We start from the raw sequence: 18,906 nt of genomic DNA, 5'->3' as shown, positions 1-18,906 counted from the left end.
CTGATATCCCCTACAATCTCGGGTGACTTTCACTTCTAAATTCTATCATTCACGAGGAGAGGGAAGGTCATCGTGATTTGGGATATTTTCCATTTATGTCCCTTAATTTTAGAATTTGTTTTGGTTCCATCTTTAATTTGTAGTTTAATCTTTTCTTGAATTAGTCCTCGTCTTGAATATTTATTAAATTCGTATATATATTATATGATTTTTAATTATTAATGTCTTTATATGTATATGGTAAAGATTGAATTTTCTGTATTATAATTTTACTTGTGTCTAATTACATAAATCTTTTAATATAAATTAATTGTAGATTGGGTTAATTTCCAATTCATGAATTTTAATTATATGTAAATGTATGTTACTTTTATTACTTATATCCTCAACGAGCAGAAGTGTATCCTTGACTCAATAACAGGGCCATTGAGTATAATCTGAGTTGAGTTCGAGTTGAAACGATGAGTGGAATGAACGTGAGTGAACTGAGTTTTAAGGTTGAAGGAAAGGGTTAAGCTTTATTTATAATAAAATATCGAGGATTAAAATAATAAAAACTATGTGAGATCAAAATTTTAAAAATAATTCTGCACCATATTTTTGTTAACAATTTTAAAGAAAAATGATTGAATTATGTAATGTGAGTGCTTAAATTATAAAAAAAAAATTTGAGTGCCTAAAACTAAATTTTTGAAAGTTTGGTGAGCATCAGTATAATTTACCCTTTTAATAAATAATCTTGAATTTATATATTGGGTATTATTTTTATTTTTCGACCTTTAATCAAAATAATAAAAAATTATAATTATTTATTAAAATAATACACTAATTTTTTATTAACCAGAATAATCTTTTTTGAATGTGTCAGACACTAAAATCTCCATTTGAAAATGGGGAGTATTAAATTTTTATATTCAATTGAATTGCTTTTGAGATGATGAAAGAAACTTTTGGACCCATCACTTTTTTTCGGCATATAATTTCAATGTTTAAAGTTAAATTAGGGTAAATTATCAAAATAGTCATTTTTATTTGTTTCAGATTATGTTTTAGTTATTTATGTTTGAAATGATATATCATAGTCATTTATGTTATCGTTTTGTTACGAAGTAGTCACTCTGCCGTTAAGTTCTATTACCTCCCTAATGACAATCCTACGTGGCTGTCCAAATAAATTTTAAATGCCAACTTGAATGTTCAACTGGGACGAGAATAGATTTTTAATTAAATAAATGTAATTAATTGAAAATTTTAAATTAATTACACTTAAATTGGAAAAAAAAATTGTTCGTCTCCTTTTTCTTTTAGTTTTCTTTTCCTTTTTGACTGAAAAAGCTTTTCATATCCTAGTTAGACATCCAAGTTGGTATTTAAAACCCATTTGGATTGCCATGTAGGATTGTCATTAGGGAGGTAACAGAGATTAACGATAGAGTGATCACTTCGTAACAAAATAATAACTTAAGTGACTAAATTATAATTCTGAGACAAACAAAAGTAATTATTTTTATAATTTACCCTTTAAATTAGAGATAACATGATTAAATATAAAATAATATTTATATATATTTAAAAACTAATGATGTAATATTATTTTATTAATATAAAAAATATATATATTTTAAAAATTTCCTTATATAAGATATTACCTTTATTCAAAATTTAGTCCACTAGGCCCATCATACCATCCCTACTCAAAATTTCAAATTTTCAATCCCGCCTAACGTTACTCTTATCTCCATTTTATTCAAAATTTATAGCCGTTTTCCGCCCACTTTCCTCGAAAAACTCCCCCTTATTTTTTTGTTCTTTATTTATAGCTGTTTCAAACCCCCCCCCCTTTTATTCTATAATATCCTTTTCAAAAATCTCTCAGTTTCTTCTTTATCCCCTAAAACTCTTCAGCAATTTCCCTTTGTTAACCAAAATGAGAGAGTGCATTTCAGTTCACATTGGTCAAGCTGGTATCCAAGTTGGTAACGCCTGTTGGGAGCTCTACTGTCTTGAACATGGCATTCAGGTCTTTTTTGAATTCTTTTTACCATATGAACTCAATATTTTCTTCTTTTTCTTCGCTGGGTATGTAATCTTCTTTCTTGATTTTTGGGTGTAGCCTGATGGACAAATGCCCGGTGACAAAACAGTCGGAGGTGGGGATGATGCTTTCAACACCTTTTTCAGTGAAACCGGCGCTGGAAAACATGTCCCTCGTGCTGTTTTTTTGGATCTTGAACCGACCGTAATTGATGAAGTTAGAACCGGGGCTTATCGTCAATTATTCCACCCTGAACAGCTTATTAGTGGCAAAGAAGATGCTGCAAATAACTTTGCCAGAGGCCACTACACAAGTAAGCAATAAGTGTTGGAAAAGTTGGGTTTTCTTTCTCCTACTATCAGATCTATAAACTAACCCTGTTATTATTATTTTTTTGTTGCAGTTGGGAAGGAAATAGTGGATCTTTGCCTTGATAGGATCAGAAAGCTAGCAGATAACTGTACTGGACTTCAGGGGTTTTTGGTGTTTCATGCTGTTGGTGGAGGAACTGGATCTGGTCTTGGATCATTGCTTCTTGAAAGGCTTTCAGTGGATTATGGAAAGAAATCAAAACTGGGTTTCACTGTTTACCCTTCCCCACAGGTTTCCACATCTGTTGTAGAGCCTTACAATAGTGTTTTGTCAACTCATTCTCTGTTAGAGCACACTGATGTCGCAGTTCTCCTCGATAATGAAGCTATCTACGATATTTGCCGAAGATCTCTTGATATTGAGAGGCCTGCTTACACTAATCTCAACAGGCTGGTCTCTCAGGTACAATAAATCATAGCATTAATTTGATTGTTTGCACTGTATGTGTATACTTACGATGTTTGGATCGTTTACAGGTTATTTCTTCCTTGACTGCATCTTTGAGATTTGATGGTGCTTTGAATGTGGATGTGAATGAGTTTCAGACCAATTTAGTCCCATACCCTAGAATCCATTTCATGTTGTCTTCATATGCACCAGTGATTTCAGCGGAAAAGGCTTACCATGAGCAACTATCAGTGGCAGAAATCACAAGCAGTGCATTTGAACCAGCTTCAATGATGGCCAAATGTGATCCACGCCATGGGAAATACATGGCTTGTTGCTTGATGTACAGAGGAGATGTGGTGCCTAAAGATGTGAATGCTGCAGTGGCAACAATCAAGACCAAAAGGACCATCCAGTTTGTTGATTGGTGTCCCACAGGGTTCAAGTGTGGCATCAACTACCAGCCTCCAACTGTGGTACCTGGTGGGGATTTGGCTAAGGTTCAAAGGGCAGTTTGCATGATTTCAAATTCTACAAGTGTTGCTGAAGTATTCTCAAGGATTGATCATAAGTTTGATCTGATGTATGCAAAGCGTGCATTTGTGCATTGGTATGTTGGTGAGGGTATGGAGGAAGGTGAGTTTTCTGAAGCTAGAGAAGACTTGGCCGCTCTTGAGAAAGATTATGAAGAAGTGGGCCTGGAATCTGGTGAAGGAGATGAAGATGAAGGGGATGAGTACTAGGCTAGAATATAGAGTAAAATCTGCCAATGGACTTATTGGTCAGCTAATAAAAATGAGTTTTTTGTTTGTCTTCTCTATTGTAGTATCAAACTTCAAAACATGTTTTAATGGATCTTTGCTTAATTGTTTTTTTTTTAATTCATTACTGATTGCTCTAACCTGCAGTAATTTCATATGCTTCAAAAAGTATGTGTGCTTGAAATCAGGAAAGTATGTGTGGTGGAGTGATTGCTTATAGAAATAAGATTAGAAGTTTGATCTTTACTCGTGGCAATAAGAAACTAGACTAATTGAAAGTGTGCTTGAAATTGAAAAAAGTTCCCGTGGCTGTAGTTTCTGCATCTGTATCTGTTTCGATGGGTACTCATTTTTTTTTGGATTTTTTCTCTCTATTTTATGAGTTTCTTATTGATATTTTTGTCTTGATTTTCCATGGATGCCGAGTTGAAAGAAATTTCCAAGAAACTGTCTTTGACTGAGGAGGAAAATGCTGAGGGAAAATGACTGGTTTGCGGGTTTTACTCATCAAGAAGTCACTGTTACCAGCACAGGGTATGACGGATTATCAGTTTTATTTTATCCAAATCTTTTAGACTTAATTTCTTGCACTGATTGAATGGTAAATATCAATATGCATCAGAGGTTAATCAAAGTTGATGTCTCAGTCTCGCAGTTCAAGCCTTTATTCTCGAATTAATCTTTCCATTCGATTTCATTCAAAAAAATAAAAAAAAAATTAATTTTTTTATTAATTGAATTGAGTTATTTGAATTATTAAGCTCAAATAATTCGATTCAAGTTTCGAGTACGAGTCAAGTTAGAATTTCATAATTCGAATAACAAATTGTTGTAAATATTTTTTTGGGTTGTGTCAACTTTAAAAATAGATAAATTAATTTTTCTATCCACAAAAATTACAAAAAAAATTCAAAATATTTATAAAAATTTCAAAAAATATTCTAAAAATTCTTAAAAATATAAAAAGCTAAAATTTTAAAAATATTTTAAAATAATAAATTTGGAACTTAATTAATTCAAATTTATTATATTCAAGGATTTTATTTTTTATTATTTTACTTTGATTTTTTTAAAATATATATGGTTTTAAATTTATGTACATATAGAATTAGTTATATTATAATAATATTTTTATTTGACATATTTAAATTTTTTTAATTTAACTTGAATAATTTCACTCGATTCGGTTCAGCTTGACTCAAATTTTATTTCACTTAATTCGATTCGAAAAAAATTTCAAATTAAGTTAGATGATAAAATAAGACTTGTGAACTCGATTAACTCGAAATGTTTTCACTCAATTTAACTTGATTTAATTGAACGCTCACCCTACTTTCAAATATATATTTTTTCCACTTTGAGATTTAAATTTCTTTTTAATTAAGTACATAAAGTATGCAAATTTTATAGGTTTTAATTTATTTTTTTTTGCATCAATCACATGATACCATTTATGTTTCTTTTTATATGTACTGTGCAACTTCAAAAAATATCGGAAAATGGGAAGAAATTATACGAAAAAGAGAAGGAATTCAATACTTATTGAAAATGTTTCTGTGGGATTTAATCCTTTTCATCTTTTCTTTAGAAAAATTTCTCATATTCTTTCAATATTATTTAAAATTTAAAATTATCAATAAAATAAATATTAAAATAAAATTATAATTTTAAATAGTTTATTATATCATTAAATATGAATATTTTAATTATTCGTGTTGGTGGGATGAAAAGGGAGAGAGTATCTAAGATTTCAGTCCCTTTTCACCCCTTTTAGATATTTAAGGGATTGAAAATAACACTAAAATGAATGCAACTTAATAAGTAAATGTTTTTAAAATAGTGACAAAATTAATAATAAAACAAGAGTTATACAATATCTAAACAATAACGAACAAAATAGTAGTAATATAATAATAAAGTGACAACAAAATAGTGAGAAAACAGCAAGAAAATAACCGTTTTTTCTTTTTGTAAATTTGGATTAAGTCGGATAAAAAATCTTACCTGAAAATTGACTCATTTTTTAAACGAATCTATACTTTTATCCAAACTCTTTCACGTTTTAAACAAACTTTCAAGTTGAATTAAATATCATCTAATAAAAAGGAAGCATTTTGTTTGAAAATCTGTTCATGTTTAATATTTGTTCCAAAATGGGGCAACATAAAGCATGGGGTTAGGAAGGAGATTTTCTAATCTATTTAAGGGTTGTTTGTTGGTAATATCGAGCATTCTACTGTTTGGCATAAACTTTCAATCAATAAACAAGATAAGACAATGCATTAATGTGCCATAAATAGATACACAAATATCATTAAAATCTAAACATATTATTTCTTAAAAGATATAATATAATCGATTGAATATTACTCGATTGGCATAGATATTATTACCAATATGAAAGGACGTGAGTTCGAGTGCATTGAAATGTACTATTGTCCTATTTATGAGTTAAAAAGCTATAAATAGTTATAAGTATTGTGCTTAAATATTATTATTTCATTAAAGATATTATATATATATTGCTTAATAATTATGGCATAAACTAATTGAAATAAACACCAAGTTGGATAGTAGTGTATTATTGCTAAATACTTGATCAAGTTTCATAATTTGGTCAATTGCATACGCATGTAATAATGTTCTTGAGTCAAAGACAAACAGCCTCCAAAAAGAGTCTAATAAAATAATGGTGAAAAGATGTCTATTCTCCCTCTTAATTTTGATATTGAATAAATTAACCCTTCTAAAATTTGATATTGAATAAATTGATCCTTCCAAAAAGAGTCTAATAAATTAATCCTTCTGAAGATTTTTTATATATTGTTTGGAATCTTTTAAATTTTCTAAAAAAAATACATTTTTAAGACAACTTTTTCAAATCAGGACCAAATTGACAGAATATGTAAATATTGAAATTGACAAAAAAACATTAATTGCTATGATTAATCTTCCTTAATTGTTCACTTCCGAAATTGATAGGGATTAAACTGTTTTGATTTTTAAAGAAGGATCAATTTGGTCAATATTGAAATTAAGAGGGATTGGAGAAACATTTTTACCTAAAATAATTCATGGGAACAAACTGGTCCAGCAAATTTTGGACAAATGGGGCCCTAATCCATCTCCAAAGATATCTTGGTTGATATGCTTAGCACCAAATAATAGCCCCATATAGCATCTATAAAAACAACACTATTTTTGCTATTTCAGTTGTCATCAACACTTAGTCCCTTCCTCTTACAACAATGTCTAGCAATAGATCAAGTGGTAGAAGCCATGAGAATGAAGATTTTAGCATTAAACTTCAAGAGCTATTATCAACTAACATGAAGAAGAAGACTAAGGTAAGCTTCAAAACCTCATGCACTTGGTTTAATTCCATGCCACTTTTCCAACTAGCCTGAATTCTTTTAGGGGTCAAAATTAAATTATATTTATTTTCTATAGTAAAAATATAATTTTATTATTTTAATAGTTACATTTATGATTTTTAAATAATTAAATCAAAATTTTATCATTTTGAGAGACTAAAATATAATTTTACTATTATTAATTTAAAATTTTATCAATTATAAAGAGTTTAAATTAAAATTTTACCATTTTGGGCCTCCCTAGATTTCCACTAGTCTCCGAGAAAATTTTAAGAAAATTGGAAATTGAATTGAATCAATGTGTTAGTTTATAGAATTAAGTTTTGGTTTTGGTTTAGTTTCAAATGTTCGTACTTCTCACAAATTTAGATTTTAACATTTGTATTTTTATTTTTAGAAATTTAGTCTTTCTACTTTTCAAATTTCAAAATTCAGATCTAATTGTTAATATTGTTAATTTTTTTCTTCTTTTTTTTTCTGTTAAATTTGTTGGTGATTTAAAAATAAACTCACTCGGTAACCATGGAACTAAAAAATGACATTATACTGAATCACAATTTAACAATTGAAACTAAATTTTAAAATATGAACAATAAAAGGAATAAATTCCTAATTTACAAAGAGTATAAAGATTTGTGACATATTTTAACCGAAAAATTTTAAAGTTTAGCACAACACTAATCTTGAATAGCATATATAAAACCTTGTCTCAATGGTTATCCTTGTTGCAGCTTTTGGATGAGATTTGCAGTCATATTCAGAGGCTTAATGGAGAGGTTGATGATTTAAGTATTCGACTATCAGAGTTAATGGCTTCTTTAGACAACAATGGTAGCATCAATGCAGACATCCTCAGACAACTTCTACAACAATAGTTATGTACAAATTTTTGTTCTTTAATTTACTCAACTAATGCTTCAACTCCATGCAATAAGATAAATGAATACAGCTCAGTTTTCTGTCCTTGTTCTTTTACAAGTTATTCTACTTTGGGTTTTCTTTTTAATTATCTCCATTAATTTTTTTTTTTTATCTTAAAAGTCAGATTGTAGTTTGTTTCTTTACTTAAAAATGGACAAATTCTATAGTTAAAAACTAACGGGTTGATGAAATAACCAAATACGTACAGTACAACATATGGCATGCTAGCCATACCTTATGTTAGAAATTTTAGTATTCAGGCTTAAATTTAGAGCTTTCAGTGTTGATTTTGAAAGATCTAAGTTGACTTTAGGGTTTACAAGTTTAAAAGGAATGTTGTTGTCAAATTTGGGAAGTTTCTAGGCTTACTGACGGCCGTGAACGGTGGTTGCTGCAACGGACGACTGAAGCTACAGTGAAAAAATGACGGTTGACATCTCCATTTCTTCTTCTTCTTCGTCTACTGCCCAATCCAGCTAGGGTTCTTAAATTGGGGTCGTTTACACCGTGGGATGACAAGTCAACTTTTCATTATAGACATAATAAAAAATGGTTATTGGTGACCGGTTTGTTATTTTTCTAAAGTTTAGTGTCTGTTTTATTATTTTAATCAAAGTTGAGTGACTGCCAGTGTATTTTACTCTTAAAAAAAATCAAATATCAATTAATTATTAAAATATTCAAAAAAATATTTTTTAGTAATATATAAAACTATTCGAGTAATGTGATAAATATAAAATATTAGATTAAATTAATTTTCACTTAATTAATATTATAATTATACACCAATTAAAATTAATATTTATCAAGAATGAAAAAAAATTTCTGGCTTCGCCATGCTTATTCCGTACTGTGTTCTTTTTTCTACTATTATTATTGTTGTTAAAACTTCTAAATTTTGGTTACCATTATTAACATTTCCAACGTGGGTGCTTTTTTTTCTTTCATTACACATTAAGAGTTATAAAATACAAGTAATTTAACATTTGACTATATCCAGTGAAGGTTGAGAGTGATTAAATCATTGTCTAATTAGATTTTTAATAAACATTTATAATTATATATTTTACAAATTAATTTTTAGATAAATATATTAATTGAGATTTTATGTATAATTTGAAAAAAAAATTGAATTTGTTAAATAGTGTCTAAGAAACATAAAACAAAAATAATTTTATTTAATTAAAGCTGAAAAGTCCAAGTCTAAAAACAATTTTGTCTAAATAAAGTCCAAAAGCTAAAAGTTCAAAAATAATATGGAAACCTGAAACCCAAACTGATTTAATACGGTTCAATAATAACTAATTTCTTGTGTCCATTGATTTGATTTCGGTTCAGGAAACGAAAAAAATGAATACCTCGATTCGTTTCGAACTCATCTCACCCCTGTTTACAATGATATGTTTTTATAAGTTTTACAATTTTATTTTATGTTATTTTTTAAATTAATATTGTAATTATAAATTTATAAAAAGTTGTAATTTATAATGATAATTTCTTGTTATTTATTATGATTTTATAACTGTTCAGGGTTACACACAAAATTAATGGAAATTTATAACCTCCACCACTTAGGGTTCGTTTAGGATTACATACAATATTAATGGAAAATTATAGCTTCCGTTGCTTAAGATTTGTGTAACAAAAGGAAAAAGTTCAATTAATGGAAAATTATAGCTTCCGTTGCTTAAGATTTGTGTAACAAAAGGAAAAAGGTCAAGAGTGTTCTACTTCATCAAATCCGAAAGATGACTCCAAGTCAATAATAAATAATTCTCTATAGATTTTGATTTGCATAATAGAAAGATCTTGAATTTTTAAATTTTATTTAATGAAGTTTCTATATAATTTTAAATATTAATATTTAATTTATAAATTTTAATATATTAAAATCATAATTAATTTTATATATTATTGATCTACAATTACAAATTAAATTTGTTCTCAATGTTCAAATTATTTTTTTATTTTTAAAATATAAATTATATTTATTCAAACTTAAAGCGTTGAAGTAGGATGCATTTAATATATTATCATATTAAAATAATAAAATTTAAATTTAAATGAGTTGAAATATAATAAATATTAAATTACACTTTATATTTAATTTCAATTACATTTTCATTGTCTATTGTTTCTTATGATACAAATATATTTACAATATAAATGTTTCAAAAAATTAATATTAAATTTTGTTTAAATTGCCGAAAATTAATTAATTAAAAATATTTAAAATGCCGAAAATTAATCTGAATGGATCAACAGGCAGGTGCCGAGTTCCCCAAGAATGGCAGCAGCCTGAAAACATTCGGCAGCTTCTTCTAGCGACAATGGGGTGCCTTCAGCTTTGAGAAGCAGACCGAGATTATACCATGCTGATGGATTCATTCTATCAACTCGGAGAGTATTCATCAACAAGCCTTTTACAACTGCATCGGGTTGACATTTGAGTTGTCTGAGCACACCAGCTGCTGATATCAAGCTTGGGGAATGATCGAGATCGATATCCAAAGCGCTCTGAAAAGCCTTGAGAGCTTCTTTCAGCAGTCCTTTTCTTTCATAAAGCACACCTGCAAAATAAAATCCAGAGTTGTCACTTGTATTTTAGTATATAGAAGTGCGACTCGGCCATAGGCCGAGAAATTTTCTAGTACCATGTAATACAACGATGACAACATAAATCAAGGAACGAAAAACCTTACCGGTGGCATGATTTCTAACAGCAGAGAAAGAACTAATGGCATTCGATTTTGAAAGACAAATCTCAGCATCTTGCCATCTTGACAAGCTTATGTAGAGATAAGCTAGATCATGCCATATTTCCTGTTCAAAACTTCTAGAATAGCATCTGCAATCCTGTTAACAATTTTTCGAAAAGATAAGTTGTTTTTTGACGTTGTTTCCAGGAAAGTATTTTCTCTCAGAAAATGAAAGAAGAAATAGATTATAAATGATTTCATGTTCTAATGACACAAGAAGCTTTTGTTAAGTTTTAAGTGGTTGTATTGACCGTCAAATCCGGCAACAATGATTTCCCTCTGCCATTTACAACCTACCCATTCAGACAATAAAAAAGCCTCAAATTTGTATCACTCGAAGGTATCCGAGTGATGGCAAGTCATACAGGCGAGACAAAGATGATTATTCTAACAATCATTTCTGAAGATTTACCAACCTAATTACAAAAACCGATTCATCTCCTGAATTCAACTTGGTAGAAAAACCGTTTTAAGATTCTTCCAAGAACATAGAAGTCAACAAAAATTATAAGCAATGCATAGGAATGTTAAACAATAAACAGACCTTATGAAGTTTCTTCCTGGAACCAAAGCTTTTATTCTGTACGTGAAGAATGCCAAGAAGTTGAGTATACGTGTCAAAAGCGTTTTTGAGCTGTCCCTGTGCAAGTTGAATCTTAGCTTTGGTGTGCAACAATTCTCTTTGGTCCCATTTTCCGGTTTGATCCAAGGAGGCATTGAGAATGGTTTCACTATCCACAAAACGTTTTTAAGCTGACAATACGCGGGCCAACAACAACCACCCCTTAATGTTAAAACCGCCTTCTAGTTTTAGTAATGACTTTGCATAATAAAGTGCACCTTCCAATTTTCTCTGCTTAACATTTTCCAGGCTCAGATGATAAAGAATATTAGGGTCTTTCATGCTTGTAATATTCCCGGCCTTTTCCACGGTCTGAAGTGCCTTAGACCATCTGGCAACCGTCTCAAAATTGGATACTGCTGACTTTGAATGTGTCGAATGAGCCACACCTAATAAAAGGTTAGCAAATGTAATAAAAGGTTAGCAAATGTTTCAAATGAGCCACACCTAATAAAAGGTTAGCAATACCTTCCAACTCACTGCATTCATTGTCCAGGCTTTCAAGGGATCTATGAGCAAAATTAATTCCTTCTTCCACAAGATTAGGTTGTTCCCCGCAAATTCTTGATGCCATTAACAATGCTGGAACACAGTGTGGATCCTCTATACTATGCAACAATTTTCGCAATAGATTCAAAGCAACCAAATCTTCGCCTGTTCCATAATAACATAAAGCTATGGTATCTTTCTTTGCGACAAATAAACCCTGGAAGTAGTTCTTCTATTTGGTTAGCCAAAGCCCTCAAATCCCCAGACAAGGAGAGAGCAAATGACAGATGATCCAATATTGACGGATCCCATTCAATTCTTTTCGAAGAAACTCTTTTTAATAGTATCATTAACAAAAGTATAGCTTCCTCTATGTTATTTCTAGGGATGAAGGAACCGTCCATTTGCGAGCAGGGATTTGGAGGCAGTGCTTCACCTCCATAATACAAAAGAAATAAGGCAAACTGGTTTTGAATCCTTGCAATAGTTTCAGCATCAAGATTCCACTGATGGAGAAGAGCCTGCTGGTAGGACAAGATTGCTTCATGTGGAGAATCACTACATTTCCATAATTCTGGAAGCATCTTGACTGCCTCGTTTAGAGTTTCCTGCACTTTACAGTCAGCAGTAAAGTTTTCAGGCAAGCCTTGTGGTATTGAAAATTCAACTATGTCCAGAAAAACTTTGCAGGTTTGAGCAGCTTCTGCAAGAATGATTGGAAATGTACATTAGCTATGCAATGTTGAATGAATTGTGCTCAATGACATAAGTGAGAAAGAATGAAGGGATCTGATAAAACCATGCTCAATGATGACATACTTGACAAACCACATTCCAAACAACAAAGAAGTTTGTACGGGAAAACAAAAAAAAAAAAAGAAGCATAGAAGCTAGATGTTATAACAATGCAGCACTTAATTATAACTCCATCCATACAAATACAAAGTTGATGTGAGATTTATGTACCAATACATAAAAGATCACCTCTAAACCTTTGCAGATGCTGCAATGATTTTGCTTTCAGAAATATTGCTTCTACCAGCAGACTAACAGTATGGATAGACATTTGTGGAGGAGCATCATCATGTGATCGTCTCTTACTCTGTTCTACTCTATTGTTGCGATATCTATTCCACCAAACACATGCAGTGCAGCTTCTATATTTCCTTTCTGATATTCAATTCTTCCCAGCAATGCTATTGCTTCCTGCAAATTGAAGACACCTCAGCTGAAAAGTACACAAATAAAAGCACTTATAAAATCACCTCAACTAATTTCCAACACTAAATTGGCAAAAAAAAAAATGGAATAGGCATAAATGAGGGCACTAATTGGAAATAATAGACAATATGAATAACTGCGAGCTTCAAATGAATATACTATGATCAGTTTCTCAAACACTCTGTGTTAACAAGGGTAAGGATATGTGAATAACCACAGGTGGAATGTACCATGAAAAGTAACAAATGGCCTAAGAATGCTTGAAGCAATATTATGGCATGGAAACCGTAATTTATGAGCTAAAAGAAGCAATTTTAAGTGTTAACCAGTTACTCATTTAAAAGCTTTATAAAAATGGACAACTTCTGGCTTTTGTTAGAACAATGTGACTAGGTAGTAGAATTTGCATAATTTTTTGAGTTTATATTGTAAAAGAGAAAACTATATGGCATTCAAAGTTAAACTAGTAACTTCAAGCCTAAAAATCATATCAAAGAAGACAAGAGGTATAATTGTATTGTCATATCTTTGAGCAAAGCAGAATAAGCAGATAATATGGCAAAAAACTTACTATTACAGTACAAAAAATCTTAGAAATGAAAGAAAAGACCGGCAAAACTCCTAAACAATGGCTTTAATAGACATCAAACACACCTAAAACCAGATTTGAGAAGCATCATGAGGTTAATTTTAAAATAAACATACATAAATCAATATGCCAGCACCAATTTTCGCGACAAAGTATAATCCCCTAAGACTTAAAAAGCCATCAATGGCGAACAAAACTACTCCAGAAACCAACTCGAAATCTCAAAGAAGAAACAAACCTCCTAATTCAGTGAACTGCTTTCAAGCAGAGACAATTCAGCTTCTTCTATATTCCTAATATCTGGCTTTTTCTCACTGTTTTCGGCAACAAGGGATTCTGATATCATTTTGTCTTATTTTCTTAATTGATTTCTGGTGCATAAACACTTGATTATCTGTCCCAAAACCCCTCCTAAATCCACCTCTTCTAGGCTTTTCAATCCTTATTTTATTCTTCATATTGTTTCACTTCTCCAAAACCTACAAGAAAAAATGAACAAGAATGATAACATTATCAGAACATGAACAGTATAGTTCCAAAGGGTAAATAACTAACACAAAGTATACATACAATATGATCATCAATGCAATCATAGTAATCCACATTTCATAAACAGTAAAAGTTCAAGCTTTTGGCACATAAAACAGAATACAAGAATCAAATTTTGATATATTTAAAAATGAACAAGAACCTTTTTTCTTTCCTTTGTACTATAAATTCAGCTTAAAACCCAACACCCAGAATTCAAAATTAAAAGATTATTAATCAACACAAAAAAACCCACCAATAAATCATCAATACCAACACCACCCATCAGTTTTATTGAAGATTGCCCCTTCGAACCCAAGCTATTAAAAAAAATAGTCACTTTGAAAACTAAAAATTAATCAATCAAGTAAGCATCCACTGCCAATTCCTTGAACAACCTGTTTTTTTTTTTTAATTTCTTTTTCTATTATCAGGAAATTTCCTTTTAACTCTTTTGGCCTACATTTTGTACTAAAAGAGGGAGAAGATTTGGATTAAAATTACAAAAAATTTAAAGAGAAAATATCGATTAATCAAAATCAAAATGTATAACGTAGCTTAGCATTGTCGGAAATGGGGATTCTGGCAGTCCACCTTAACGACGTTGGTCTGGCGTAGCCAATTTTACGCCACGTGTGATGTTTTTTCATTATTTTAGTGCTGGAAATTTACAGTTATTGACTACATTGATTCTTGTGTGAGGAAAAAGTTATCATCTAAAAGAATTTTTGCTCAAATTATAGGTAAAACTATAAGTTAGGGGTCCCACGGTCGTGTAGAAGAGTTATACGATCGTGTAATTCACATGATCGCGTAACAGATTATGACTGTGTGACATTTGTAAAAGTTAACTCATAAGAAAATATGATCTTATGGCAAGTCGTGTAGAGCAAAATTAAAAGAGAAATGAAGGAGCTCGATCTTGAATATTAATTATTGGGTTATTGCCCATTTCTTACTTAATTTCATCGCTTAACTAAACTTATGTTTTGAGGTGTCACGAGAGAGAAAGGCTATCTCTTAACTATTGAGCTATTGCTCATTTCTTCTCTAATTTTTATTCCCAACAATATACATTTAGTGTTTGCTCGAAATTTCAAAATTGTTACCCATTTCTTACCTAATTTCATCACTAATTTTATAGTGTTACAACCAAAATTAAATAAAAAATTCGAAATCAATTCAATAATTATCTTACAGAGTTATTGCTTAGTAATATTCCACATGAAATCACGCTACCAACGTGTTTTGCAGTTCTTAGCTGAAACACAATATTTAGAATTTTTTTTAATTGTATTTATTATGATAGGGGTGTTTGACTTGGATACTTGGATAAGACAAAAATAGAAAACAAAGAAACAAAATCATAAAATGAAAAGAGATAATTATGTCTTTTAATATTTTAATTATCATGTTTACTAAAATAAGGGTGTTTTTTACGTTAAAAAAATACCCCTTTTTTAAAATAAATAATAATTTAGTTATTTTAATTGAGTTTCTCTTAAAAAGCTATCACTAAAAATACATACTTATTTTTATATTTAATTTAATTTAGTATACTAGCGGTGAAAAAAATTTATTCCCCTATAGAGTTGCAATTTTGCTACATGTCTTATTTATTCATTAAGGACATGTGACAAAATTTCAACCTCACTTATATAATAAAAACTTTCCACAAATGTATCAAGTAATTATCCTTAAGAAAAAGAGTACAATGTTATCTCGATTCAATTTTTAAAAATATTATTAATGATAATTATCTATAATTATCTATTATGTTTTTCTTCACTTTAACTTTTTTTTTTTATTTTTTAATTATTTTTTATGCAAAAACATGTTAACTATTTAAATTTTAATTTAAGGGTAAATTATCAAAATAGTCACTTTGGTTTTTCTCAAGTAACATTTTAGTTACTTACGTTAACATGTTGTAACATTTTAATTATTGAGCCATTAATTGTTGTTAACGGTATAAATGTAAGTTGACGTGGCACGTTAAATTATCATTTCAAATAAAAATTTTAGGTTAAATTATACAATTGGTCTCCATATATTTTTCGTTTTGAGCAATTTGTTTTTTTTCCCTTTTACGTTCTTTTAACTTTTCTTTTTTTCTTCTTTATTTTCCATTATCTTTTGCTTCTCCATTTATTTTCCTCCTTTCTTCATCTCTTTTAATTTAAAAGAAGAAAAAATTAAAATGCTCAAAATGAAAAAAATATAGGGATCGATTGTATAATTTAACCTAAAATTTTCATTTGGAATGATGATTTAATGTGCCACGTCAGTTTACCGTTTCACTGTTAACGACAATTAACGCTCATTGACTAAAATATTACAACATGATAACGTAAGTGACTAAAATGTTACGCAAGAGAAACAAAAATGGCTATTTAGTTGTTTACCCTTAATTTAATTGTATACATTGATTTTTCCTTTTTATCAATTTCAATTCAAGTTTTAATCAATTTATTTTCTATTAGAATATTCTAAATAATGGTAATTGATTTTACATGAAATAATTTAATGAATTAATTATTTTATAATTAAATAAAAATCAAAACTCAATCCAATTGAATAATTGTTATAATAAACGTTAATAATGACGGTAGAACAATCGTAAAGCAATAATAAAAGAAAAATAAGAACACATAGATTTTACGTGAAAACTCTTTCAGAGAAAAACCACAGGTAGAGGAGAAAAAATCCACTAATGTTGAAAAATGAACGATACAAGAGGAGTTTCAACTACATCTATTTAAATACTGAAAAACCCTGTTCTAATCAAGGTCATATAGTAGAAGTATAGGTCTATATGAACTTAGCTTGTATGATATGGTCCATACCGCAGAGGCAATTATGCTTAATAGAGATCTTATTTTATCTCTGTATTTATTTCCTTAACAAGTAACGGGATTCGAATCACACAAATTCTAACAATAATAATTAAAAAAATTAACAAAAATAAGCATTCTTGAACACTTATTTGTTTTTCTAAGAATTTGACTACTTGGTGAAAGTTAAAAGGTGTTAAAAAGATTACATGAGTTACCAAAAAAAAACAAAAAAAGGAAAAGGATTACATGAGCGTTATTGTTTCGTCATTCAATATCTCCGTGGCAATCTTAGTAATTTCCCTTAATCTCTAAGGCTAATGGTTAATCTCTTTCTCTATAAATACATACAAACCCGCCATCAATTCATGCTCCTGACTCCACTTTATTTTCCTCATCTCATTCTCCCTTACTATTCTTTTTTCATTTCGAACTCATAAATTCCAACAATCTTAATTTTACAAACCCAGATTCCGGCCACTGGTCCATCGGAATCTGATCCTTCAATTTTTATTTTTATTTATTGTTTTACCTTTTTACCCTTTACCAATTTTCCCGCTTATTATTTTACCCAAACAAGTATAACCCCGTTTTCTTTAAAAAAAGACTAGTGGAAAATACGGGGCCCCTGTTTTATGTATTTATTTATATATTTGTAGTAGATTATTTGGTGGTGACGTGGCATGCTCCAAATAAGGCGCAACAATGAACACCAAAACGATGCGTCTCCCTCCCCGTCGGGTGCCCGATTCCATGCCCAACAACAAACGAAAAGAGAGAGACGGTTTTGACCTCAAACCCCTAACCTCTCTTCCTCCGTCCTCGAAACCACCCATGCCGGCCGCTCCTCCCCCGCTTCTCTCCAACCACCTCCTAGCTGGATACCTGGCCCACGAGTTCCTCACTAACGGGACGCTCTTCGGCCAGCCCTGGGACCCGACCCGACCTCAACAATCGCCCGCTGAATCCAGGAAGGGAACCAGAGAAAAAGCCGAGCCGAACGACAGATCCGCACCAGGCGACGCCGAGCTGAAGCTGAAGAAGCATCAAATGTACGTAGAAGTGGCAAGTTTGCTGAAGACCGATGGGGCCCACTTGCAAGGCATCGTCAACCCGACCCAGCTCTCTCGTTTCTTAGAGATGTAAGGCTGTGTTTTTTCCCCCTCAGACGTGGAGACACCTCATTGGACATGGTTTTCAAAAACGAGATTTAAATTTTTTTTTTGAGCAGTTTTATTTTCTTCTCCGTCATTGTTCATACTGGAGAAGTTGTCTGTGGAATACATAGCCATAAGCATAGCTCTATAGTCTTTTTTTTCCATTTGATTTTTTCTGTTGAATGTATGCATGTACATTTGATGTTCCTTTATATTCTGAATCAATAATGCAAATGAAAGAACAGATCAATCTCAGTCCTTGATACTTTGATGAAGGAGAGTGTGAAGGGGTAAGCATTAGGGATCATAGCATTATTATTTTTGAAATATTTGAATCTGAATTATTTATTTATATGGTATATTATTTGTTTATTTCTAATATTAGCTTTTCAATCCAAATTAGTCCAAATTTGAATAATTATTCAAAAACATCCCAAATTGCAAAAATAGAATGTCTTTAAATTTACCGAGGTTTAATTCGATTTTATAAGTAAAATTTTAATCAGTTAGTCCTAATTTATTAGTTTTAGGCTTTCAAAAATACTTTTCGACCAAAATATTCTTAAATAAACTTATTTTTAGAGAAAATTTCTCTCAAAAATTAATACCCGAACAAAACAAAACAAAAAAAAAGGAAAGAAAAGGGTTTCAATATATAGTTTCAATATATATAGTGAAGGAAAAAAAAGTTCACGTATCAATTTGAGATAAAAAAAATCACAAGTATAAATTTGGGAGAAGTGAATATGTTCGAATATTAATTTTATATTTTGGGACAAAAATGTTCCTCTCAAAAATTGACTCAAAAGTATTCTTTTCAACTTCTTTTCACGAAAAGTATTTTTAAACTAAGCTTT

General features: G+C 30.3%; 3 protein-coding genes and 1 pseudogene across 3 annotated transcripts; 3 read left to right on the top strand and 1 right to left on the bottom strand.

The window, feature by feature from the left end:
• Positions 1-1,927: 1,927 nt before the first annotated feature.
• On the top strand, positions 1,928-3,801 carry LOC107955533 (tubulin alpha chain-like). Its single transcript, NM_001327640.1, has 4 exons — positions 1,928-2,020; positions 2,114-2,348; positions 2,439-2,809; positions 2,884-3,801. Exons 1-4 carry the CDS (start codon positions 1,928-1,930, stop codon positions 3,535-3,537), a joined length of 1,353 nt encoding a protein of 450 aa, NP_001314569.1. The 3' UTR covers positions 3,538-3,801.
• Positions 3,802-6,767: 2,966 nt separating this feature from the next.
• On the top strand, positions 6,768-7,942 carry LOC107955532 (transcription factor ILI4). Its single transcript, XM_016891323.2, has 2 exons — positions 6,768-6,902; positions 7,661-7,942. Exons 1-2 carry the CDS (start codon positions 6,804-6,806, stop codon positions 7,802-7,804), a joined length of 243 nt encoding a protein of 80 aa, XP_016746812.1. The 5' UTR covers positions 6,768-6,803; the 3' UTR covers positions 7,805-7,942.
• A 1,978-nt stretch (positions 7,943-9,920) lies between these two features.
• Positions 9,921-14,749, bottom strand: LOC107955531 (protein NPGR2-like; annotated as a pseudogene).
• Positions 14,750-17,597: 2,848 nt separating this feature from the next.
• Positions 17,598-18,038, top strand: LOC121203776 (uncharacterized). Its single transcript, XM_041074228.1, has one exon. The coding sequence runs from the start codon at positions 17,598-17,600 to the stop codon at positions 18,036-18,038; it is 441 nt and encodes a 146-aa protein (XP_040930162.1).
• The last annotated feature ends 868 nt before the right edge of the window (positions 18,039-18,906 follow it).

Source organism: Gossypium hirsutum, chromosome A07, assembly GCF_007990345.1.
Source record: "Gossypium hirsutum isolate 1008001.06 chromosome A07, Gossypium_hirsutum_v2.1, whole genome shotgun sequence".
Taxonomy (NCBI): domain Eukaryota; kingdom Viridiplantae; phylum Streptophyta; class Magnoliopsida; order Malvales; family Malvaceae; genus Gossypium; species Gossypium hirsutum.
Note: the sequence above shows the minus strand (reverse complement) of the source record. Positions and strands in the feature narration are given on the sequence as shown.